The 26,935-nt window shown below is 46.5% G+C and overlaps 1 protein-coding gene across 1 annotated transcript in view; it reads right to left on the reverse strand.

Annotated features, from left to right (window-relative positions):
- Positions 1–26,935, reverse strand: part of PNPLA7 (patatin like phospholipase domain containing 7) — a 124,412-nt gene that overhangs the window by 40,803 nt on the left and 56,674 nt on the right. The window contains exons 21-26 of the mRNA XM_034067558.1: positions 19,799–19,859; positions 18,429–18,578; positions 11,630–11,693; positions 10,829–10,997; positions 9,001–9,183; positions 8,299–8,417 (exon numbers count right to left, since the gene is read on the reverse strand). Coding sequence (XP_033923449.1) covers positions 8,299–8,417; positions 9,001–9,183; positions 10,829–10,997; positions 11,630–11,693; positions 18,429–18,578; positions 19,799–19,859 — 746 coding nt within the window. The remainder of the gene's footprint in view (positions 1–8,298; positions 8,418–9,000; positions 9,184–10,828; positions 10,998–11,629; positions 11,694–18,428; positions 18,579–19,798; positions 19,860–26,935) is intronic.

Below are 26,935 nucleotides of genomic sequence, written 5' to 3' on the forward strand. Positions count from 1 at the left end.
TGCACTTTTATGTGCAGGGGGTAACCCAACTGCTACACAACCCACAGAGCAATTGCGTTTGGATCTGGGCACAGCCAACTGCACTTTGAGACAGGATTTTGACTGGGTGCATAAACATGTTTGATATGGTTGAGCTCTCAGGCAATACACAAGATGGTCCATCCCTGAAGAAATCAAAGCAAAGCCTCTCAGGGGGAATTACTCTGCAGTCTACTACCAACCTTCTGCAAACACAAAGTCTGGAGCCTTCAGTACAAGTTCACATCCATGTCTCAGGAGGTTTGCTCAACAAAATCAAATACTCAGAATTCACTCTTTCACTTCTAGGACTTGGGTTTTGTTTGTTCAAACAATACCCCCCCTCAGGCTGACCTGGGTAAGCCTCAAATTAGGAATCCAAACATCATCATCTTTTCCAAGGAAGAGCCCAGATTCCTTATGTTTCTCCTTGAGCCTCTACAACACAGCACCAAAAGTAAAACACAAAGTCAAAGCTGGAATTTTATCTTTGAGCATAAGGAGTTCAGACTCTTCTCTGTTATTTTAGCTCCTGGATTTTGCAGTGAAATCAAATCTGCTTTTTGAAAGACATCGGGAATCCAGGAGCCTGAGTGTGTGGCTGACACTGGAATTTGGATTTCAGTCTGGAATTTGGATTTCAGTCTGGTTGATCTGCACGTTCAATGGATGCTCTATGAGTGACAAGAGCACAAACACACAGGGCACAGGCTGCATCTCCAAACACCTTTATGGATAATTACAAACTCTGAAGCCCCCAAACATCAATCTGAGCTTAAAAAGGAATATAATCAAGAAAAAATACAACTCCACTGTGCACTGAGCTCTATCTACACACACAAAAATGTATTCCAGGTCACTAGAAAGCTTCCCTTCCTCTGAAATGCACTCACCAGCTGGAAGCTGACCACATGTGGAAGGTGAGTACTGTAGGCTGAGTAATGCAAAGGTCATGAGGATTAACCCTGGGGCTGCCAACTTTCTGCCCTTCCAAATGTCAAAAGACAGATTTGGCCTGCTGTACAAATGGATTACTTTGACAAAAGGGATCTGGAGGAAGGATATTTCAAGTATTCAGGGTTTCTTTCCATGACACAAAGCAGATTCAGCCCCTTTATATCATTCAGATACTTCCATCCTGCAGGAATCTTGCTTTCTCAGCCATTCCTGGCTGCTGACAGATGCTGGATGATAAGCTTCATTCTTCAGTTTAGAAAGAAGGGAAGAAGCATTTTTCTGGTTTCTTATTTCAGTTGTTTCCTGGCACCCTTTACAGCACTGTCAGGATGAGCAATGGGATCCTTTTAGCAGTGCATATTCTTCAAGACCTGTCTTGCTACAGAAAAGGAAAGCAGAGTCCTTATGTGGCATCTCAGAATCTCGAGCAAGCCATCAGAACTGAACCACAAGTTTCATGGATGCTGCCTGACTGTATCCTAAGTAGAGATTAGGAAATGGCATGAAATGTGTGCAGAAGGATCCAGCCTGCGTTGGACCAGCCCCATACAGCACTTCCAGGCGCCAGCCTGGAGACTTCCAGTGCCTAAATAAGTTACAAGAAACCTGGAGAGGGGCTTTGGACAAGGGCATGTAGGGACAGGCCAAGGGGAATGGCTTGAGCCTGCCTGAGGGGAGACTGAGCTGAGCTCTTAGGCAGAAGCTCTTCCCTGTGAGGGTGCTGAGGCGCTGGCACAGGGTGCCCAGAGAAGCTGTGGCTGCCCCATCCCTGGCAGTGTTCAAGGACAGGTTGGACACAGGGGCTTGGAGCAGTGAGGAGCCAAACACCAGCACAGTGAAACCCTGACTGCACATCCCTCACTTTGGGGTTTCACTCTCAACAGCTGCAGGAACTCCTGACACTGAGCATCTCACAGAGGCTGCTGCTGCTCTTCCAGAACTATCCCAGCCAAGGTCAGAATGAAGAGCAGTGGTTTTAGCAAGAATTTTGCCTCATCATTTACTCCAGACCAAGTGTTTTATCTGACCGTGGTTTTTGAATACTTCAAAGAATCAGAATCTATTTTTACACATTTTCCAAGCTGCCAACCCCTGTTTACTGTCGATTTTAAGCAATGTGAGATAGAGATAACAAATGAAGGGGATACCTGTAGCCCATTATAAACCACTGAGAGCAACCTTAAACACTGCTAGCAATAATCTATTTGCAAAAGGCAGTGTGTGCGTCCTGAAGCTCCCCTGCATCATCTGAGAACTATTTCAAAGTGTGCTCCTGTTGACAAATAAGGACACCCCAGTATGGCAAAGCTGGTGGCAAATGACACTTTTCGTGATAGCTCTTTTGAGAGAGGACTTGAAAGCAAAGACTGAGAAAGGAACTAAAGCGTGGATATGAAGACGACAAGCAAGAGTGACAGTGGAATGAAAAGGGTGTGAAGAAACTGGGTAATGTTAGGGCTTGGATGTGTCAGAAAGGGAAAATCAAAGCTTATAGACTAACATAGAGATAGCCAGGTGGAAAAAGGGTAAATAGATGATATACGATTGAGATAGGAATGGAAGCGTGGAGAAGATGTTCTTAAGTAAGCTTTACTGTAATTCTCCAGCACAAGGAACTGGTAACACCAGCACAGCTGGGCTCCACAGATCCCTATCCTCTTGTACCTTGGGGTGTCCCTCATGAGCCTCAGTCTATATAGAGTTCTGAACCCAGCAAAGGGGCATAAAAACATTTACTGTGGTCCAGCTTATACAAGGAACATGAGGAGTCCAGGAAATTCCCATAGGATTGGTTTTTATCCCCTCTGTAATCTCCATATGGAGTATGTTTAGGATCCCTTGGGGAAAACAACTGCTCTGTGTTTGTTACAGCAGTATTTTCAGTGCACATCTCTGGAGGCAGCTTCTGAATTCAAGCAGCAAATTCCTTCCCTCTCCTCCCCCCATTTCTTCACCAGCACATTGTGTCTGGGTGCTTGAGGTCAAGTGTAATAGTTTAAAAAAGCAACTCCCTCAAGCTTCCAGTTACCTCCCTGTACCTGAGGTGTAGCAATGGACCTTACAAGCCCACCAGCTCCATTTCAACTACTGGAGCTCTGCAATCACAGCTCTAAGACACTCTCCATGCACACACTTCTCCCACTGACAGATGTAGAAAGCCTCATACCATTAGTTACCTGGTTTAGTTGGGGAATAAGAATTAATCTTCCTTAACTGCTGGAACTGAGTCTGAAGCACCTGCACCATAAAACTTCACACAGTCTCCCCAGGAGATGCTGTTATTGCCTGGGACTGAGCATCAGGGCTTCATAACCATGAAGCTGCTATCATCTGCACCACAGGATAAGAAGCTACAGCATGTCATGGAAAGTGTTAGTTCTCTGCATCATGTGAGCAACCTGTCCATCCCAAGGATGGCACTGTCACTGGAACACTGTTTCCACTTTAAATTTCAGCAGTTTAGTCCTTGGATGTTTCATCACATACTGAAAGCTGGGCTATGAGACACCAACTCCATCAGCCTGCCCACTCCACCCCATGGTGTGCAAACCTCAGTCCTCACCTAGGAGCCTTCCCTTTATTACACCCTGTGAGACTCACTAAGCTGAGACATTTCATGTACAGTCTTCCCTGTTTTCAAGGAAAAAACATGCTTCTTTCTGCTTTTGTGGACCATGACAGTCCACAACAGATCTCAGACACCAGGTAACGTGCACAGCTACAGCTCCCAGTGACCTTCTCCGTGGCAGCACTGCTGGAAATGACCTTTCTGCATTGCCTTTTGACCATGGTCTTTGGCAGAACAAACAACAGCCCCAAAATAGAGGTGGTTTTATTTCTAAGATCCCTTCGTTGCAGCACATTGCCCCAGTAAGCCCAACCCTTGTGTTACTGTGTTATGTTGCTCACTATTTGCATGTTCATTAATTTTGGCACCTTGTCAACTTTTCCTTAACCAGTTCAAGCCAGGCAAAGAAGACAGTGACTTCATGGCTCCTCTCAGAGAAAAACCTGATAGAATTTACAGGAGATGAAAGCAGATTATCTGTTGCTGCAGTGATCCTCCTGCCACACACCACAGACCTGCATCATGCAGTGAACAAGTGCAAGTTTCTCAGAGTTAAGATGGGAAAACCCAATTAAGTAGGAAGCATTGAGCGACTAAGTAGCAGGGCAACTACAAACCACCTTCTGTTCTCAATAAGGAAAGGACACTAAGAAACAGCCTGCCCTCATATGGGACGAGACCACAGGACTTTTGTTTTAAGGCTCCCCTCCAAGTTAGAACAACAAAACAGACAGAAAAGCAACCCCCAAACCGTACTAGTAGCTGTATTAATCATTCCTGACTCCTCATATTAGCTTACTGCAAATTCAGCCTCTGCACTTGTGCCAACTCTGATACCCCTTAATTGCTCGGAGCATAATTCAAGTGCTGTGCTAGAGGCCACAGAACACCAGCAACACATCCCTTCATCTGCTGAAGGTGGACAGCAACGTGCAAAGACAGCACAGTAGGAACAGAATCTCTTACAGTAAGGCATTTACTTGCTTTCAAGTGTTTTACAAGGATAGGCCAGACCATCAATAGCCAAATTCAATTCCTTGTCAAACAAGATGGAGCAGGGGAAGCACTACAGGGTTTGTTCCTATGCAAGAGCTCCTTATGAGTTAGCCAAACTTGCTAAAAGCATGGATCAACATTCAGAAAAGGAATAGGATGTTCTTAACTTCTCAAAACAACCATTTCAAGTTTTTCCTTCTGTTATGCTGGAAGCTTTTCATTAATTCTTTTCTACCACAATTGCTCAGAAGCACCAGAGGGCACAGGGACACCTGGGAAACCTCGCAATATGCTGCCACCAAATCAAAGCTCCTTGTAGCTGCCCTGTGAGATGCACATGTGTGCACACGGGGGCATTCACCACCTTCTCAGGGAAGGCTTCAATGCTCTGCAGGGGGTGGGGGAAGGAAAAGGCACAGAGTGCTGCATATCCTGCCACCCATCACTGAGCCTGGATGGGGCAGGATATGCAGCATGTTTAAGTACCGACTGGTCACAGTCTATGGCACCATGCATAATCATTTGCAGCACAAACATCAAGCTGATTACTATGTCTTACTGTAGGCAGTACATCCCAAAAGGCAAGTAACCTCTTTTAACAATAGCACTTTCCTTCTCAATAAGCTTTTCTGATGCACATCATGTATCTGGATCTTGTGCATTATTGCAAATACAGCTTTTTACCAAATAACCAACTGGAACAGGCCTAATGCTCTGTGCTTTCCCATTCTGCCTATATGTAATAAGGCAAGGTGAACCAAATTCACTCAGAATTACAGGATCCCAGCCCGGCTTGTGTTGGAAGGGACATTAAAGCTCCTCCAGCTCCAACCCCTGCCACAGGCAGGGACCCCTTCCACTGGAGCAGCTGCTCCAAGCCCCTGTGTCCAACCTGGCCTTGAACACTGCCAGGGATGGGGCAGCCACAGCTTCTCTGGGCACCCTGTGCCAGCGCCTCAGCACCCTCACAGGGAAGAGCTTCTGCCTAAGAGCTCAGCTCAGTCTCCCCTCACGCAGGTTCAAGCCATTCCCCTTGGCCTGTCCCTACAGGCCCTTGTCCCAAGCCCCTCTCCAGCTTTCCTGCAGCCCCTTTAGGCACTGGAGTTGCTCTCAGGTCTCCCCTTCAGGAGCCTTCTCTTGTCCAGGCTGCCCCAGCCCAGCTCTCTCAGCTCTCACAGGCCCAGCTCTCTCACTCCTACAATAACAACATTATAATCACCAACAAAGCTTGTCATCACAGTTCTGCTTAAATCAGTCTTCTGAAACAGCACAACCCAACTCCTTCCCCAAGCTCCAGGGATTACCACATCCTTCTGCATTAATTATTTACTCCCCATAGATTTTAGTTGTCAAACAGCTTTGCAGTACAAAACCAAAGAAAGGGAGGGCTGCACGTGGGATGGCTAAAGGTCATGAGAATGATTTATGGGAGGGCTTATGCCTTTGTTGCAGGGTTTGATGTGTCATTATTCTCGCAACTACATTTCAAATGTATTGTTTTCCTAAAGGCAAATCCCATTTCCTACCCTCTAACTCCACCATGTTTCTAACTGAAATTAAGTTAGCACTTAACTATAGCAGAACAGTGTAATTTTAGAACTGTATCACTTCAATTTGTGTTATTTTTATACCCACAAGAGAAAGAAAACCTTTAGTTCCATGGAGCCTTTTGTCATGACAAACCACAAAGATAATTACTAGGAAGCTGCTCGGGTAAAATCTCACAACTGACTGCCACTGGGAAGCCAGACAAACACCTAAATAAGAGCTCAAGAACTGGGATTACTGGAGCCACAAAACACAAGACCTGGAACAGAAATAACCACCATCACCCTGTAACTATCAGTGCTCTTGTTTCGGTGGCCAGTCTGATCCATGATCCAAAGGCTATGCTAACTATCAAGAGTCTGTGCAGGACACTTGTAGCTAGGATGGGCTTTAATCAGAAGATGATTTGAAGTACCTACTGCATAACCTCTTCAAGTTCCTTTACCAGTAGAATGGGGACCTAAGAACTTATTCTGACCTGCCAAAGGCAGATATTTAGAGAGCTCAGTGTAACTCTGTCCTTTCCCCAGGGTCTTAATTATATTCTCACTCTGAAAACCAGCTTTTAAGAGATCTTTCATCTAACCACAATTTAGACTACAATTCAACCACAGAAATAGCATTCTGTACCTTTCCACTGGAAACACAATGCTCAAACCATCTATGTCAGCCTGAACCCTCAGAAAAAGCCTTTTAGTCCACAACATAAATAGGGTTTCAGAGAAAGAAGAAATTCTCTGTTCTGTCATTTAATCCTCCTGAAGTTCTCCATGTGACGCAGATGCAGAAATGAGCAAACTCATTGCTAATGGCACATGGTCACGTTGCAGAATGGGGGGCAAGCATCCAGAAATCCGCAAGCCAACACAGCAGCAGTGCAGTGGTTCAGCTTTGTGGAGGAAGATGACACAGGACCAACACACAGGCTCAATAAGCCTGCTCTTTCTTACCTCTGCTCTTGAAAACCAGCAGGTGGTAGCTTGCAAGTTAAGTAATAGAACAGAAAATAAATAGTTTGGCAAAAAAATTACAGCAGTGTTTACAGAGGAAGAAAGGAAGGGAATGAGCAAAATGTGCTGCCAGAAATATAGAAGTGCCCATATTTTAGCATGACACAGGCTTCAGTAGAGACAGAGGTATCAGACAGCTTGGAACAATAAAAGCAACCCATGAATGCTTTGCACCAGAAGCCTCCTGAGATGTCCAGATGAAGCAGAAGCTCCCCTCCTCTCCTTCCCTTTGTGTCTCCACAGGACAGCACTTATCTCAGAAGTGAGATACTGAAATCATCTCAGGTGAGGAAACAAAGCAGGATAAAGGCATCTTTACGGACACTCAAAGCAACAGCTTCAGCACTGGCTGTCTCAGCACCAAGTGACTAATCAGGACAAGCTGTCACAAAGGAGCTCAAACCTTCAGCGTAGTGAATGCTCCCCTCAAAGCATGCACTGGCCCAAAGACAAAAGTGCGATATTTCCATGGATTCAAATAGACAGAGCATGTGCAAATTATATTACTTTAGTTTTGAGAGCAGCATTTCAAAGCACTGTTTAAAGAAGGGCTTCAAGAACTTGGTGATGAAGGCAGGGAGCTCTTGAGACAAAGGGCTACTACGTTTTGTCTCAATACGAAACTCTCAGAGGAAAAAAGTCAGTAAGAATTCGTTTCCAAAGCTCTCCAGGAATCCAAATGGAATTCTAACTCTGTTCAGCACACACTCTTCCTTCATGTCTGCAAAACTACAGCCTTTCTGTAAAGTAAGGCTGTCAGAAATGTACAGATACCCAGAGGTAGGGGTGATTATAGAGAACATTCTCCCACTACAGGACATAACTCCTCCTGCTGCTCAAACTTTGAAGAGCTCTGACAACCTTTGAAATATTATGAGCCACTTTCTAATAGAAGAATTCAGAGGGGAAAATATCCATAGTGTAAGCCAACAAAGGAAAGAAGCAACAGATTTAGTGCCCTGGTCACCTCCTGGTATTAAGCCCAACTTACAAAAGGTCTCAAGAGGTCACACTCATGTTCCTTCTGCAGAAATCCAAGCACAAACCACACAGCAGGTTATGTTTGTGTAACAAAAGCAACTCCTCAGTGTTTCCCCAGATGCTGCTTACAGAAGAGTGATGATTTTACAGGAAGCCTGTTATCCTGAGGAATCTGTCATAGTCCGGTGACAGATGCTGGTGCTGGGATAAGCCACCTACCTTGCTCCTCCACCACCAAGGACCAGTGCAATGGCATTCCCAGTCAGAACACGAGCCAGGCGGGAAAAGTCAGAGTGACGGTCAGGAGGTTTCTGGCATATGCGTTCGTACATCTCTATCTGCAGGAGAGAGGCAAGAGGATGGTCACTGCAAAGGCAGTGCAGAGCCTGCACTACCAGCCAACAATGTACTGTTAAGAAGTGGAGAGCTGCTCATCAAATGAAAGAGGGTTCATGAACTACCCAAACAGTTCTAGTGACCTCTCATACTTTCACTGTAGCTGGGAGGATTTCACCATAGCACAGTTTTTTCTTGGAGCTGTTTCTTGACAAGGATTTGAAGTTACTGGGAAGCATCCCAAGTCTGCCTCTTCTTTACCTTTAGCATGGCTTTTGCAAGCATGGGGATCAGCCTGATGAATAAGACTACCACATGTGCATACCTATCAATATGACCTTGAGGTAGTATTTACTCTCTTTAGCCTATCAAAAAGGCAAGTATTCATCCAAAAAGAAGACCAAAATCCCTTATCCCTGCTTCCCATAGTAAATCCAGTCCAAAAGATTAAAAGATAACACTCCCTGTGTAACAGTCAGTTGCACTTCAGAATATGACACAGTGACGTTATCTCAGGTTAAGTTTGATACACAGAGTACATGTACTACAGCTGAGGGACCAGGCACTGAAGCAGGAATCTCTTACCAGCTTGATCAGGCTTCTTCTGGAAAAGACTCTACGTGGACAATGGAGATGAAGATGACCAGAACACCAGCTCCGCATGTTGAGCCATTCCACAGTTCGGGAAGGGAGAGGCCCATCCTCCTTATGAAGCAGGATCAGTTGCTTCTGGGCTCGAACTGCAGTGTTCTCCAGCATTCTTTCCAGCTACAGCAGGTTGTAACACAAGAGGAATGAGGGTATCAGGTATTTGCTGCTCCAGCATCCGTTTAACGGAATACTGCATTGTGAAATACATATGTATCTATATATGCACATACACACATATATATGTCTGACCACTGCTCCTATCTGAATGTGCAGGCAACTGTGCACACAAAGAACCTGCAAACAAGGTTGATTTAGACAACTGCACTGTTAGCTGTGGGCTTATGTGGCACACAGAAGTCTGAAATCCAACCAGGATTCAAACCTGAATGCTTAAGAGGGAATGATTTCTACCTGAGACAGACCATTAAATGCACAGCACAGATAACATGCTGTCCATGCAAAATGAGAATGCTTCCCAAGTCATATTTAAGCCTCCAAATGTTCAGAGTGTTTCGTTCTTTCACTTATAATCAGACTCCTTTTTTCCTCTTGCATTCCTTATTTTTGTTGGTTTAGACAACTGATGGCAACTTGCTTGTTCTGTGCTTCCTGCCTCCCACGAGCAGTCAGGAACCAACACAGAGTGACACACAAGAACACTGCTGGTGGTACCAGTCCCAGGCTCTTTGGAGGTCAGACTCAGCACTTCACAAACCTAATAAACCCACTTGTGACCTCCTTTTTGTATGTGCTGCAGAATTTATGTGCTACTCAAACAGCTTTGGTAATAAAATATCCAAAACAGATAGTAAGGGAGGAAAAAATACAGCTTACAGCCTGCAACAAAATACATTCAATTATTCACACAATACAATCCCTTCCTGCTTTTCCTAGGCACACACCATCAATTCCACCCTGGCAGAAAAGAATTTCTCTTTCTGTGAGGAGATCCTGCAAAGAACTTCTGGACAAAAATGTAAAGCTTCAAAGCAATTTGACTTTCGATTTACCATTGGCCAAAATGACTCCTCAGAGGCAGTGAGCTTAGCTGGAAGTAAGTGTACATCAACCTTGCCATTTCAGTTTGACTCTTCTTCTATTTATAATACATATTTCTCAGGAACATTTAATTATTTACATTTCACTGCGTATTAAACCCAGCAAAACTCATGAGTGTGAAACAAGATTCTTTGAGGCCTCCCGGCAGCCCTGATCCAGCTCTGGGGCAACAACACAAGAGGCATGTGTTGATACTGGAGTAAGGCCAGAGGAAGCCACAGAGATGCTGCGAGGGCTGGAGCAGCTCTGCTCTGGAGCCAGGAGGAGGGAGCTGGGCTGGGGCAGCCTGGACAAGAGAAGGCTCCTGAAGGGGAGACCTGGGAGCAGCTCCAGTGCCTAAAGGGGCTGCAGGAAAGCTGGAGAGGGGCTTGGGCCAAGGGCCTGGAGGGACAGGCCAAGGGGAATGGCTTGAACCTGCCCAAGAGAGGGGAGACTGAGATGAGCTCTTAGGCAGAAGCTCTTCCCTGGGAGGGTGCTGAGGCGCTGGCACAGGGTGCCCAGAGAAGCTGTGGCTGCCCCATCCCTGGCAGTGTTCAAGGCCAGGTTGGACACAGGGGCTTGGAGCAAGCTGCTCCAGTAGAAGGGGTCCCTGCCCATGGCAGGGGTTGGAACTGGAGGAGCTCTAAGGTCCCTTCAAACACAAACCAGGCTGAGATTCTATGATGATGGACACTGCAAGTATGGGAAGGAGCTGGTTCCACACCTCTCCAACAGTTGGCTCCTGGTCTCCCAGCCCCACGATCAGGATGCAGTCAGCCTGCCGGATGCAGCGCTGGGTCCAGGGTGTGAGGGTGCTGTCTGCCTGGTAGAGCACAATGCGGTGGATGTCCTCCTGTTGTCCCAGCCAGCTGGTTAGTCTGTATTCATGGATACTGGGGACAGAAGAGAGCGAAAACAAAAGGCAAATTTCAGATAGTTTCACATCACAGCTCCTAACAGACTCGGGAGAAATCTTACATGTCAAGCACAAACTCTTAAGGGCATCAGAGAAATGCATCTTTTGCTCATCCAGTCTAAGAACCTTTTCTGCTCACATTTCCAGGCTCCTCCCTTCTGTATTTCTCCATTATTTACACATTATATATATGTATATATAGACAGAGGCAAGAGACTACAGTGATGCCTAACTTCAACAAGACTTCCATGGAGCCTCTAAGACTGAGAACACAATACTCACCTGGAGCAAATCAACTTTTCCCATCTCACAAGTGAGAGAGTAGATATGAAAAAAGAACAACTACATTTAAACCCAATCTTCCTGAAACACTGTTGTCTCAAACCCCCTGATGAGAAAGCATAACATAGGTTGGAATACAGGATTTTATTCCCAGGCACTGTCTATATTCCCCATCCATGGCAGTGTTCAAGGCCAGGTTGGACAGGTAGTGGAAGGTGTTCCTGCCAGTGGCAGGGGGTTAAAACTGGATGAGCTTTAAGGTCCCTTTTCCAACCCAACCCATTCTTACTCCATGATTTGTTCACAGGTATCAGTGAGGGCCAGTACCTGTCCAGTGCAGCAGCCCCAAGTCGTTGTTTGATGTTATCACTGGTGAGCAGCAAAGCAGGACCTGGAAGAACAAGAAATTTCAGGTATGAACTCCTGCCCTTGAGCTCCTGACAAACCATACTGAGGAAATGCAGCTCTAGCAAATGCAGTTCTGTGAGCTTGCTTGGAGGATCATGATGGATTGGTGCAATGAGCAGAGAAGAAAGAGCCAGCACGAAGCCTTGACAAAACCTTGCACATTTATCTATAGTAACATCTTCCCATTCTCCATATTCCCAGGGCTCTGTTACTGCATTAGTCATAACCTACAAGCTCTCTTCTATCACATTCGTGGTGTCACGTAGGATGAGGGTTTCTACTGCAGCTGCATTTGCACCAGCACAACATTCAGAATATCACAGACCTTTTGCAGCCCCAGAAAGCTGAGGAACCTAGTTTCAAACACAAGAGCTATTTCATTGACATACTGAAATACATCATTTGTTCATCCTGCACTGAACCAGCTCCCAGGTAAATCCTAAAGCTCTCTAGAGTAGTGCTACCTAATCAATAGGCTAACAGGAGCCTGTGCCACCATGAACCCCAAGGAGAGAGACCCCCAAACCTGTGGGGCCCAGCCTGTTTCACACGACTTGCACTCCAGAGACAGGCACAGGGACATGCCTGGCAACCACATTACAGCCAGAATGGATTTTGAAGCACACCAAGTTTCCTGCAGGCACTTACTTGATTTTTCCTTATCAGCAATCCTGTCTCAGCAGCAGCACCACGTGTGTATGTGGTGGAGGTTGCTGAATAACTGCAGCTGAATTCAAAAGCAAACGAAAGAAAACTGAAGAGATTAACCTCGCACCTAAAGAAAACATTATCTGTCCCATACTGAGAGAGAAATTCACATTTACGAAGCAGGAAGGAGCACTATTCATGCTTTCATTGTGCAATCCGTCAGATTTTCATTAAAAAAGAACAGAGATTTATGTTGCAAATAACAAAACACTTCATTACGTGAGGTCTCTCAAGGCACTAATGAAACAGCAAGTTCAATGTGTTTGGTAAAAATCAAGGAACCATGAAGGAACAACATGGTGCGGTTGCAATTTCACGCTTCTCTGCTCCATAAGGAAAAGCTGCAAGTCCAACAACCTAGAGTTGAGCACCATGACCTCCAGGCCAGCTCAAGATGCTCAATTCCTCCTGCAAAGACTTCACTCTGCTTTAACACAGCTCAGGGTTAGACTGGAAAACACTCAGAAGTATGATTTATTATCTTGTACTTTCCAACATCCAAATCATGTTTGTTCTTTGTGACACTGATGAGGAAGGAAGAGCAAATAAACAGGGCAAAAATATCCATAACTGAAGACCAAGGGTTACCAAGTAAAAGCTGTTAAGAAAGCACAGAAAGGAGGATGACCTGAGAGGAGAACTGAACTTCCCCATCTTCCAGTAAAGCTTCTGGGAGTTGGTTCCTATGAAAGCTGCAAGTTCCAAGTAGATAGAATTAGTTCATACACCCTTCAAGAGCAGAGCTGGTTTAACCTGTCCTACACTCCTGCATCTGTGCTGCTCCTCCCTGGTGCTCACTGAACCATCCTTCTGCAGGAAGCCTCTTCAAGGCCAGGCTGGACACAGGGGCTTGGAGCAAGCTGCTCCAGTGGAAGGGGTCCCTGCCCGTGGCAGTGGTTGGAGCTGGAGGAGCTTTAAGGTTTCGTCAACCCAAACCAGGCTGGGATTCTGAGACCCGACTCTTGTGGGGCTTTTACCACCTCTTTTTTAACACGGGTAGATTCTTTGATCTGATTCACCATTCAGCCTCACAACTGTTGGTCTAGCACAACTCTGGATAGCATAACAGGATTGAAAGAGGTCTCCCAGAAGAAATACTGATGACATTGCACATGACGAAGACAGCAAGGGAGAGAGGACAGGTCAATTCTGAAAAAGCATTCAACAGCAGAATTACCATTTGTGTTCTTTAATGTGCCAAAGTTCTTAGCGAAACAGAAGTGATATATTGACCACATTTTCTTCCACTATAAGTGACTTACTAAACCTTGTAACAGTGGTGGAAGTTCAGCAGCAAAGGAATGCAATAAAAACATCTACCAAGGAATGCAATAAAAACATCAAGAGAGACAAACACAGAGGGAAGGAGCAGAATATGCTGCATGTCTGTGTTTGCCTGCTACCTCCTTGCACTCAGTCACCAAGATTCAAGGACATCAGGAGGAGGTGGGAGGGCCCCACACTGCTCTGACACAGAGGGCCATGCCCTCCAGGGGAACCATCAACCCAGACACCCTGCCAGCCACAACCTTCTGTGCAGGTGACAGGCAGGCTTGTAGAGCCAAGGTGCATCTCTGTGACAGTCAAGATGATGGCTATGTCACCCATACATGACCTGAATGGGGACAACACATCCCCATCAAGCATGAAAAGAGCCTTGGAGGAGCATATCATAGAATCCCAGACCAGTTTGTGTTGAAAGGGACCTTAAAGCTCCTCCAGCTCCAACCCCTGCCACGGGCAGGGACACCTTCCACTGGAGCAGCTTGCTCCAAGCCCCTGTGTCCAACCTGGCCTTGAGCACTGACCAGGGATGGGGCAGCCACAGCTTCTCTGGGCACCCTGTGCCAGCGCCTCAGCACCCTCCCAGGGAAGAGCTTCTGCCTAAGAGCTCATCTCAGTCTCCCCTCGGGCAGGTTAAGGCCATTCCCCTTGGCCTGTCCCTACAGGCCCTTATCCCAGGCCCTTCTCCAGCTTTCCTGCAGCCCCTTTAGGCACTGGAGCTGCTCTAAGGTCTAAGCCTGCAAGGCATCCCCCTGCACACTGACACATGGGACAGAGCTGCCCAGACCCTTGTTCAGCCCCAGCAGAGAGCACATGGATGCTTCCAACTGAACCCACTCTGGTTTGTTTCAGAAATAACAACCATCTGCTCTCCACTCCCAATTTCTAGCAAGCTCCCAATTAACAAACCATTAAATAACCCTCCATTAATGTGATCAAGAACAACAACATATGTGTTCTCATAGACCAGAATGACCAAAAGTGTTATTTAAACTAAACTGGAGAGAGCAACAAACTAAAAGCTCTCCTTCTCAAGTACATCCTCCTTGAACAGCCACACCAGCAGGCAGGAGCACGCAAAAGAAAGTTAGTTAGTTAGTTAGTGCCTTCTAAACTTGCATTATCATAGTTACAGATCATCACCTAGCGATGTTCTTCCCACTCCTGCCATCAGCCCCACAGGCCATTTACAGCTGCTGCTGGAGTCATGAAAACATCTACATGACAGGCCAGGTTGGACACAGGGGCTTGAAGCAAGCTGCTCCAGTGGCAGATGTCCCTGCCCGTGGCAGGGGTGGGAGCTGGATCTCTTGGGTCCTTTCCAACACAAACCAGGCTGTAGTTCTACAATCCCTTCATCCTCCAGCAGCCGCCTACATCCTTCAGGAACTGTTCTTTTTCAGGACCTTTAGACATAGGGTGATGAGCTCAAAGTTAAGAACAAAGCAGAGGTGATATGAGGTAACATTAAATATTTATCTAAGCCTAGTAGTGTGTCTGTGACTGTACCCAGCAGCAGATTGCTGGGGAAGAGTATTAGAGCAAGGCAAGCCTGATGACATTCTCCCAGCCGCCAGCAATTTCATGAGATGCAGTTCATGACATTCTCAAGCCAGAGGAGGGGACTTTTAACAGCCCCTGAGGGACCTTTTCATGCTGTGACCTTGTTGGGATTCTGAATTCTGGGCCTTGATGTGCTTCAGGTGAGAAAACCACACAGCAGCAGCCTAACCCCCAGGCACTGAGGATCATGATTCATGGGGAAACCTCATGGAGCATCTAAACTGGTACTCCAGAATCATTCAGTACAGAACTACAATTCCATGAAGGAGAATTGAGGAGAACAAAATGCTGGCAAGTGTCTGAGGAATAGCTCATTTTATATTTTTAAAGGCACTTAAGGAAAGGGCTGAGAAAACCCTTAAGCAAGGCTCCCAAGCTCAAACTGAGCCTGTGAGGAGACACAAGCATCACACAGAAGAGATAAAACTCCTTTTTTCCAAAGATGAGCGTGGTTCTCACTTTAGTAACTGTTCTCCACATCAATTTCATAAGATATGCAGGAGTGGGAATACAGATACCATAGTTCTAAGCCTCATAAAACATAGCCAGAAAGTTGCCTAGAGAAATCAGACACCCAGAGGTCAAGGTGTGATCTCTGATGCTTAGAAATGACTGTAAATCATAGAAACATAGAACGGTTTGGGTGAAAGGGACCTTAAAGCTCGTCCAGTTCCAACCCCCTATCATGGGCAGGGACACCTTCCACTAGAGTAGCTTGCTCATGAAACCCACCTCACCTGGAAAAAATACTGGCACAATAAGATACATCCAGTCCAGAATGCACTGAGGGAAGATTTTAGCACAGCAACTTCCTTGCCTGGACTTCATCAAAAGAGAATTTACATTTGGCCTAATGGAAGTCTATAAAGTCTTGTGGCAGAGACAGAACTGATAAATGAGTTTGATTTCCCAGCATGAAATACTCAGTTGTGCCAGGGCCAAGGCACCACATTAAATACTTAACACTTACATCTGATCTGTGTGTAAAGAAGGGAAAACGAAGCAGAAGTACAATTAAAAACTCCTCTAAAGTATTAGCAAAGATATTTCAGTGAGCTTTCCAATACACTTTACATTTTTAGAAGTGGAAGAAAGCTTATATTTAAAGGGCAGAAAGGAAGGAGAGACACATATGTTGGATTTGAATTCCTCCCTACATTGGTTTGAAATTATATATGATCAGAGGGCTCCCACATAGAACCAGCATTGAAAGCCACATGGTATCTCTGAGCTGGCCCCAGAAAAAGAACAAAAAATAGTTACGCAAATACTTCTAAAAAATCTGAATTCTGCAAAAGAGCTTTTTAATCAAAGATGCTCTCAGCTCCAAAAAATAATAATCATAGAATCCCAGTCTGGTTTGTGTTGGAAGGGACCTTAAAGCTCACCCAGTTCCAAGCCCCTGACAGGGGCAGGGACACCTTCCACTGGAGCAGCTTGCTCCAAGCCCTGTGTCCAACCTGGCCTCGAACACTGCCAGGGATGGGGCAGCCACAGCTTCTCTGGACAGGGATAGGAGAAAACACAAGAGGAGAAAAGGAGGAAATAGAAAAGGTTAAAAGGCAAGCAGAGCTTGCTGTTGCTGAGAAAGAAACAACTAGCATACAGCAAGCCCCTCGCAGTGAAGCACTGGCAGAAGGTTCACCACTGTCCCAGAGCATTGCTGATGGACTGTCCCAGTGAGCAGAGGTTATAAAGGCTGGCGGGCTTGCTCTGCTAACTGTGCTGGGAGCCACATGGCCAGCTGTGTTTTCACACAACACTTCTCTCTTCCCACTGCACCATTTTGGCAAGAACTCCAGAAGCCAAGGTTGTGCAGTACCATCCAGAGCTGCTGAGCACCACACAGACATCAGTTTAGGAAAAAGAGAAGGCGAAAAGGGTGACCGAGGAAAGGTGAAGTGATATCACAAACCCCCTCATTCCAGTCGCTTTCAACTGGAGAAGTTATTTTTATTCCCAAATAGTCCATCTACCTACTTAAATGTCTGTTTGTTTTATTTACAGGCTCCAAGTGCTGTCACACGTCAAAACAAGCTGGCACCAATCCATAAGAAGTACCCATTAGCAGTATAGCAGGGAGCTGTGCTCCATTAGGGATGGAGCATCTCAAAGTAAGAGGAATCTTCAACCGCCCACAAATCAGTTCTCACTGTGACTCTACCATAAGCTGCACACAAATCCACATTTCAAAGGTTAAAGGGATTAAGCAACAACAGCTTTTCCCTGTGCCTGATCACCTAATAGATTTTTTATAGCAGAATAGTAAGTGCCAGCTCCAGATACCCTTGAGGTCAAAAAGGCAGTAACCAATAAATGTAAGTGGTTGTACCTCAAGTATTGTATAACCTGTACTTTTCAAAATCAAAAGCCATGAGATAGCAGAGTAACAATTCATCAAAGGATTACAGCAGATTTACTCAAGAGATGTGTGATAGTGTCTGAGGACGAGAAGAGGATGTTCAGGAAATGTCAAACTGTAGTATTGAGCATGAACTGAATCGTGAATTAAATACAGGGGTTTGTGAGCAACTAGAACTTGCAGACACAACTGCACCAATGGGTAAAGCAATTAATGACTCAGCTGTGAGCTGAATACAGGGGTTTGTGAGCACAGGAGAGGCAAACAAGCTGGCAACAAACTGGACAATGATCCAAGACTAAAGATGGAACTTCCAGTGCCAGCCTGGATCTCCTCCACAAGGCTCTTCCATCAAGTTGTATGCTTACCACTGACTGCACTACCTCAACAGAAGAAAACTGCACATGAGATCCTTTGGTGGATGAAGCTGTGCAACTGAGGAAGTCTGAAAAGCTCTCTGAGATGAGATGGAGAGAACTGGACTCACAGAGAGGCCCTGTGGGCACAGTGCACTGGTGGGGGATTTGTCCATTGAAGCCAAGGCAAGAGGCCAGACAGAGAGGTTAAAATTTCTGAGTCATTAAGGCCACAGAGTTTCCCACTGAAATTAAATGCATGTTAGGGGTGGGAATAGTGAAGCAAGAGGTCATGAAAAAGGCTGATCCTGAGCGCTGCTCTATCCGTACCCCCTGAAGCAGCATGCATCCACCTCTGGCTGATGCCAAGTACCTGGCCATACCTCTCCACAAAGACAAGCGGTATTCATTCCCCGTGAGGCAGTAACACATGAACACCTCTTACCCACAGCGCTGAGAGCATGCTTGAGCTCCAGAGTAAAAGCTGTCAGTGGCACATCTTCAGACACCGGCATAATTGCCACTGTGGAGAGATTGCTGGCAGGATTCCCAGCATCCCACTTGCTGCCCGAGCTGTGATATCCAAGGGGATGACCTGTTCGGAAAGAAGAGACTTGCCATCAGCCAACCCAGGAGCTGTGTGTCACTTCAGTGTCACGTCATGGTTTTTAACTGCCAGGCAGCAATGAAAGTGCCAGAGAATTGCTTAACCCAAGAGAAATGTGACATCCTCCAGGGCACATAAAAAGAGTTCCCACAGGTCTCCTACTTGAGAAGATGAAGATCAATTCCTGTCATTTTTGGCTGCTGCCATGGAAGTTAGGCAATGGTAAAACTGTTTTTTAAAATGTGATGTGCATTTACCTGACATGTTAAGAGAAAGATAAAAAGGCACTTTTGAAAGGCACTTTGTGCAAGGGCAGGTAGTGACAGGCCAAGGGGAATGGCTTTAAGCTGCCAGAGCGAGGATGGAGATGAGCTCTTAGGCAGAAGCTCTTCCCTGTGAGGGTGCTGAGGCACTGGCACAGGGTGCCCAGAGAAGCTGTGGCAACATCTGAAGTATCCCAGACTGGTTTGTGTTGGAAGGCACATTAAAAGCTCATTGAGTTCCAACCCCCTTCCATGGGCAGGGACATCTCACACTACACCATGTTAGAATCACAGAATGTTGCCCAAGACTCTCCTCAATCTGGCCTTGAACACTGCCAGGGATTGGGTGCTCTCCACTTCTCTGGACAACCTGTTCCACAGCAAAGCAGCTTCTTTTTATCTAACCTGAACTTCCCCTGTTGCAGTTTCAAAGCACTGCACCTTGAATATTTCCTCCTACACACTTCTATCAGTAAATACACTTTGTTTTGCCTGTGCCACATACAAAAAGCTTAAGAACCAACCCATAGGACCATTTCCTCTCAATTAATACAGTAACATACTGCAAATACAGATAGACTAAGTCAGTCTCCAGGAGCTGCCACTCAGACTGCCTGATTCAAGTCTATTACAGCTGCTATTTCAAGCACTCCCTTGGAGCTCTTCTCACAAGAAACTCAAGGAAATTTCAGTGCACACAAGCAGCACTCTTTTTCTATTTCAATTGCAAATCATCCCATCCCCACACTGAAATACCTATGCTCTGCCAAAAGAAATTGTGCACATATATATAATAAAATCACCATTCACTTGTGACAACAGCTAAAATATTTAGTGACAAATTCTCATTTCAAGGATGTGCTTTTCTGGTTCCAGATTTGAGTGTATAAATCCAGCTCTCAGGAAGCATCAGCATCAATGGAGTAGTCCAGGAACGAGTCTTACCTCCCTGCTGAAGACTGCCAAGAATCTTCTCGCCCAGCAAGTGAATAAGTCTAGTCACAACCTAGCAATGGGAGAGAAAGAAAGAAGAGAAACAAACATTCAGGCAGAATATACTAAAAATAGTGCCTCTAAATGGATCATTTCAACCTCTTGTAAGACATCATATCAAGTTAAACTGTAGAGACAAGGTTTATAAGCATGGCTTCTTCGCTGGCTGGAACATATGGTGACTGATCATTTCTCTGGATTTCTTTTACCTTATTTTAGTCTAATCTGGAAGAACAAGAAAATAAAGCGAACCCCAAACAGGCAGTGTTTAACTTGTTTGGGGGAACAAAAGAAAAACATAGAATCCCAGACCGGTTTGTGTTGGAAGGGACCTTAAAGCTCCTCCAGCTCCAACCCCTGCCACAGGCAGGGACCCCTTCCACTGGAGCAGCTGCTCCAAGACCCTGTGTCCAACCTGGCCTTGAACACTGCCAGGGATGGGGCAGCCACAGCTTCTCTGGGCACCCTGTGCCAGCGCCTCAACACCCTCACAGGGAAGAGCTTCTGCCTAAGAGCTCATCTCAGTCTCCCCTCGGGCAGGTTCAAGCCATTCCCTTTGGCCTGTCCCTACAGGCCCTTGTCCCAAGCCCCTCTCCAGGTTTCCTGCAGCCCCTTTAGGCACTGGAGCTGCTCTCAGGTCTCCCCTTCAGGAGCCTTCTCTTGTCCAGGCTGCCCCAGCCCAGCTCTCTCAGCCTGGCTCCAGAGCAGAGCTGCTCCAGCCCTCGCAGCAGCTCCATGGCCTCCTCTGGACTCGCTCCAACAGCTCCAGGTCCGTCTTGTGCTGCTCCCCCAGAGCTGGATCAGGACTCAGGGATGGGTCACCCCAGGGTGCAGCAGAGATGAAAAAAATCCAACTTTTTGTCAAACAATCAAGCTGCATTTGCAGCTGTTCTCGATTCTCCCTGCAGGGCACTGGGACCTGTGGGTCACTCTCACTCCTGGGTGGCTGCTGCCACCTCCACTCTCTGTAGGTACTAAGGGCCCAAAAAGCCTCAAGACTACAGGATCTCCCTCCACAATCCTGCTTCCACCCGACCTTTAGGAATTAGTCCATATTTACAGTAATCAATACAAGGTATCTTGAATAAAAGGGATACAGACACACTGCCTGCAGAACCAGAACAAAGTATCTAACAAACTGCTCTCCTCTCAAGTCACGTTTCTCTGAGACCTTTTTAGGGACATATTTTTTTTCCTAGTGTTTTTTCCAGGAGGACTCACATGGATATAAACCAATACTCAGCACAGCTGAGAGCTGACCAGCTCATCCCCAACAATCAATAATCCCAGCAAGTGCTGTAGCCAAAGACTAATAACTGCAATGCCAAGGAGTGACAGACATGGGGAACACGTCATTCATTCCACAAAGCTCTGTGCAAGGGTTTTACCAAACAAGGAAAAGGGATATTTAAATGCATTAAGAATTAATAGAGCGATCATTAGACACTGTCCCCCTAATAAATAATTCAAAGTCAAAATAACTCTAATCTTCAGGAAGACATAAAATACCAACACAAGAAATGTTCCCCAGACTCCTCATAAGCTCAATAAGAAGCAGGAAACAGCTACCTTAGACTTCAGACAAAGACAGACGCACTGTTCCCACATAACAGGCACTTCAGGGTGCATCTTTCAAGTAAAAGGCCATATAAGCATTAAGCCAGGTTGGCATGTCCATCAGAATCATTTCTATAGCCTGCTTGGAAAATGAAATTAAATAAATGGCCCCAAACTGTGCAAGTCATCACTTTAATAAGCACCAAGATTTATTAAGCATCTGTATTAAGCATCTCTAGGAGGGAGGGAGAAGAGCAAACAGGCAGCTTCTAACAGACGGTGACTTTGAGCAGAGTAAGGAGTAAGAGCTAAACAAAGTCATTTCAGTAATCTCTGTCCCACAGCCATAACTGCACTGTCCTGAAGATGCCTCATCAACCATAGAATCACAAAATGCTTAGGGTTGCAAAGGACCTTAAGAGCATCCAGTTCCAACCCTGTGCCATGGGCAGGGATCCATCTCCACAGTGGTCCAAGACCAACTTCTTGAAAGTTCCTCTTCTTTGCCCCTGTGGCACATAGATTGTCCACACCCAGAGCAGTGATGCTTTCCCATCTCCTCCCTTATTCTGGAATCCCAGACAGCACCTAAAACACTCCCATTTGTCCAAAACATAACAAGAGCTGATGATCACCCAGCAGACTTGTTACCACTTTAGCAACAGCAAGAGCTGCAGTTCTGAAACTGAATAAACAGCATTGAGTGTAGCTATGGAAAACTGACCCAACTACAGGGAGCAGGGAGGGAAAGAGGGAATTCTTAATAAAAGAGGCTGATTGTGCTTCCTAAGGAGACAATGCGTCTCCTGAGAGCATTCCTGAGAACCCAGCTCACATGTGTTCACCCAACAACCCGTATCTACACAACCAGCACAGCAGCTTTGGAAGCTGTGTGAACATCTTACACTTCTGAACCACTTTAAACATCAGAATTATAATTACTTACTAAAACCATCTCCTGTATTTAGCACTGTTTCTGCTTTACAGACAGCTCAGGAGAGCTCCAGCTCCGTTAAAGAAAATGTCCAAGGTTAATGATGGAACTAAGAATAAAACCTATTGGTCTCATTTTCCAGCTGGCTGCTCCTATTGCTGGGAAATATTCTTTGCCTGTTTGCTGGAGCAGACCTTGCAGCCTTGCTACGTAAGATATAGAGCAATTATTTCCCTGGTGACTTTGTAAGACAAGCAAGTCACCAACCACAACGGGATGAGTCACTGCCGCAGTCATGGCAACGCCGAAGAACAGCGCCTGGGACCGGAGCGAACAACTGAACTGAAATTTCCTCGGAGTTCTCTGTTAATAGACCAGATTCCTTTCACAAGAGGGCAAGGTTTCCCTTGGAAAGAGGCTTGTCCATCCGTCCAAAGGAAAAATCTATATAGAATCATAGAACCACAGACCGGTTTGGGTGGAAGCAACCTTAAAGCTCCTCCAGCTCCAACCCCTGCCACAGGCAGGGACCCTTTCCACTGGAGCAGCTTGCTCCAAGCCCCTGTGTCCAACCTGGCCTTGAACACTGCCAGGGATGGGGCAGCCACAGCTTCCCTGGGCACCCTGTGCCAGCGCCTCAGCACCCTCCCAGGGAAGAGCTTCTGCCTTAAACCTAACCCAAACTTTACCTTCACCCTTATAAATCACATCTCTCCATCGACAGCAGACCCAGCCTTCAGTGGCTGACCTTCACTCACCACTGCAGGGCAGCCAGAGCAGCTCTCACCAAATTCAGTACAACTGAGGAGAATTTGAAACCAAGACACAAGAAATATCACTCATCAGGTTTCCAAGCACCATTATTCCTGCAGGAACAGGGCACAGGGAGGAGCAGCACGGCTCGATGCAGCCCAAGACTATGGCATGGTTCTGGGAGAGGATCTGGAGTGGCACCGAGGGGCTGGTGAGGAGGAGGAGGAAGCAGAAATCAGCTATTTGGTTGGGATGTCATGGACAGGGACTGAAGGGTTATTCCCTGTGTGCCTGGAGGAGATGGAGGCAGGAGGAAGGCAGGTAGCAGGGTGGTATCTCAGCACAGACATCTGGGAAGTGATTCAGCAGTCACTGATTCCCACCCTACCTCTTTAGTCCTGGGAATTGGCAGTGAGGGTTTGGTCATAAGGGGAAGGCAGGAACTCTGGCAGTGCTGCTGGGAAAACCAGACTGACCTGGAAGAAACCTGAGTTTTCAATCCTCCAGGGCTGCAGTGTGCCATACAACCCTGGCAGTGCTGAGCCACTGATGGACAGGCACTGCTCTTCCCGAAACAGGCCAGGCTTCCTCCCCCTCTCCATGTAAACACCAGCCTTTCCCAAGCATGGTGCCAGAAAAGCACAGAGCAGTCCCCAGGCATCAGAACATGCAACATCTGAACTGTCTCATGTGCATGGCAGCACCATCACCCAGAGCTAGACAGCCTTCACAGCACAGGCAGAAGCACCTGGAGTGCTCACACCTATGGCACATCTGGGTTTTAGAGTCACTCTTAGCACCCATTCACCCAGCCATGCAAACACCCCCCTCTGCTCTCCACAGACACAAGAGCAGGAGCTGAGGTTTAGGGTTTGGAGACAAATCTGCTCTGATTTTTCAGACAGCGAGTTGGAGCCCAAACTTCCCAAAGAACACCAGAAGGCTCCCCAGTTAGGTGAGAATCATTAATTGCCTACAAAGCAAATGCAACTTTTTGACTCCTCTACTAGGGATAGACCTAAACTTGTTTGACTTGGTGAGAAAGCAGAAGTTATCATTCCTTATTATCAGAAACCACTATAGCAGAGCGCAGGTCCTGCTCAGTTCACCACTGTTAACCACTGCAACCAGTAACAAGGAGCAGGGACATTGATCGGGCACTTCTGGTGTAAGGCCAAGTGCGAACAGAGCTGCAGCACTGTGGCTTCACAGTCCAAGTTAAACGTGCCCTTGTGACAAGGAGGGCACTTTCCTACCCGCTGTTACCAACTCAAGCTGTTGAAGGGATTCAGAAAGGTCACCAGGCTTTGCCACCAACCTCAATATCCATCCACCAGGTCTCGAAGCATGAGTCTGGACTCTGGAGCCTGATTCTTAGAGATGTCTGAGTCAACTTCCCAAAACATCCCCCAAAGTAAAGCCCTCGCTCCAGAGCTCATACAAAAGACTCTTCAGAGCAGAAGGCAGAAATCTGATGTTACAGATCTAAAAACTGAGCACATCTCCATCTCAGAAGCTACTCAAGATTCCAGTGCAGCACTGCTGCTCTCCAGCAGCCCCAAAGTCTGTCCTGCTCTGCAGACAGCACTGCAATGGTAAATTCATAATGTCTGGCTCAGAGCAGGACATTCAGTTGAGACACATCTTCATAGATCCACAGACTGGTTTCTGTTGGAAGGGACCTTAAAGCTCCTCCAGCTCCAACCCCTGCCATGGGCAGGGACACCTTCCACTGGAGCAGCTGCTCCAAGCCCCTGTGTCCAACCTGCCCTTGAACACTGCCAGGGATGGGGCAGCCACAGCTTCTCTGGGCACCCTGTGCCAGCGCCTCAGCACCCTCACAGGGAAGAGCTTCTGCCTAAGAGCTCAGCTCAGTCTCCCCTCGGGCAGGTTCAAGCCATTCCCCTTGGCCTGGCCCTACAGGTCCTTGTCCAAAGCCCTTCTCCAGGTAGGCAAAGGAAATGAAATGCTCATCCTCCCACCTCCTCACCTTTCCAGATTAACTCAGCAGAACACTCTTGTTCAGGGCAAAACAGGATAAAGAGTACTTTTCTTTCTCAAATGGCAACAGAGAGCACATTATTCAGCACAATTCCACCCCCCTGACCCAGCTTACCATGTACCTAGAAATATGTTGTCTTCCTGACTGTTTCCAAATCAGCTCCATCTCCAATAAGACCCACTTGAGCTCCTTAGCAGCCTCCAATCCCCCCAGCTCCCCTGGATTGAACGGGAATGTCTGTTCCTACATTAGCTAGAGAAGGCTCCAGGAAACCATTAATTCTCCCTCTGCTTAACTAACATTAAATTACTCAACCAACCTGCAGCCTCTGCATTGCAGGACAAGGACTGAACTTCCCATTCCCAAGGGGACTGTATTTGCCTCTTTAGGATGACTAATTCCAGTTCCAAAACAAATGACCTTCATGGAGGTGGCCAGGCAGAATTACAGCTCCCCATCATCCGGCAGTGCTGGTGCAGACACTGCACCATCCATCATGGGTCTTGGGGATCCTCTTGAGCACCACTTGCTTCACAGCTATTCCAATTCCCACACCAAGTGGATACAGTGACACTATAGCATTCTATCTCCTATAATCCCTTTAAATATTTCTACCTATTATCCACACCCAGCTAATCTTCCATGGCTGGGTCCGAGTTAAAGCTTTTGTTCCTATTCAACTGTGAAACTTAAGAGTTGCTTTACAATAAGCCCTTTTGAAAAGGATTTTCATGAGAATTCAGATGTAAATTACTTCCCTATGGAAATTTTTTCAGTGTGTGAACAGTATGGACTGCCTGGCAAACAGACTATCTCCTGATAGGCAACAATGGGAACAAGCAAAGCTTTTTCCCATCTCGGCTAATCAAACTGATTTAGAGAAATCATGGAAAACTGACACAAAATCTACACAAATATCCAAATTCACAGTAACAACTAATCGATGGTAAAGGTGCTGTGCAGTGCACATCAGCCTGAGGGAGCTGGGCTTGTTCAGCCTGCAGAAGAGAAGGCTCCTGAAGGGGAGACCTGAGAGCAGCTCCAGTGCCTAAAGGGGCTGCAGGAAACCTGGAGAGGGGCTTGGGACAAGGGCCTGTAGGGACAGGCCAAAGGGAATGGCTTGAACCTGCCCGAGGGGAGACTGAGATGAGCTCTTAGGCAGAAGCTCTTCCCTGTGAGGGTGCTGAGGCGCTGGCACAGGGTGCCCAGAGAAGCTGTGGCTGCCCCATCCCTGGCAGTGTTCAAGGCCAGGTTGGACACAGGGGCTTGGAGCAAGCTGCTCCAGTGGAAGGGGTCCCGACCCGTGGCAGGGGTTGGAGCTGGAGGAGCTTTAAGGTCCCTTCCAGCACAAACCATGCTGTGGTTCTATGATTCTTGCAGTGAACAAGAGGGCTCACAGGTGAGCTAAAGACTTTCTCAGGTGACTGTGAATTTTAAATATTAGGTTAATACAACAGTTAAGCCTTTAAAATGCAAACCAGTCATCCAGTAGCCACCTTTAAATTAAATATGTCAAATAATTTATTGGTGCCTTCACAACAGGGTATTATAGACCTTAACGTATGTGATTTTGTTAAAGGACATGTAAAAGTGCTTTCTACCACAGAGACCGAATAGGCTAGCATGGAAAACAGGGCTGCCAAGAGCTTTCTGTTCTACAAAGTAAATGCAATTGGGGTAAAATAGTAATAAGAACATTTCACCTATACAAAGTCACATAATAGCAGGTTCATTTCTGCAGAGCTCTTGCCAGGAGTCGAGACTATTCTCTACCAGCTTTCTTAAGCTTTTTTTCTTTGGAGGGACAAGGGAGGAGGAGAGGTAAATTAGATCCTCACCTTGA

This window comes from Melopsittacus undulatus, chromosome 11, assembly GCF_012275295.1.
Source record: "Melopsittacus undulatus isolate bMelUnd1 chromosome 11, bMelUnd1.mat.Z, whole genome shotgun sequence".
Lineage (NCBI taxonomy): Eukaryota > Metazoa > Chordata > Aves > Psittaciformes > Psittaculidae > Melopsittacus > Melopsittacus undulatus.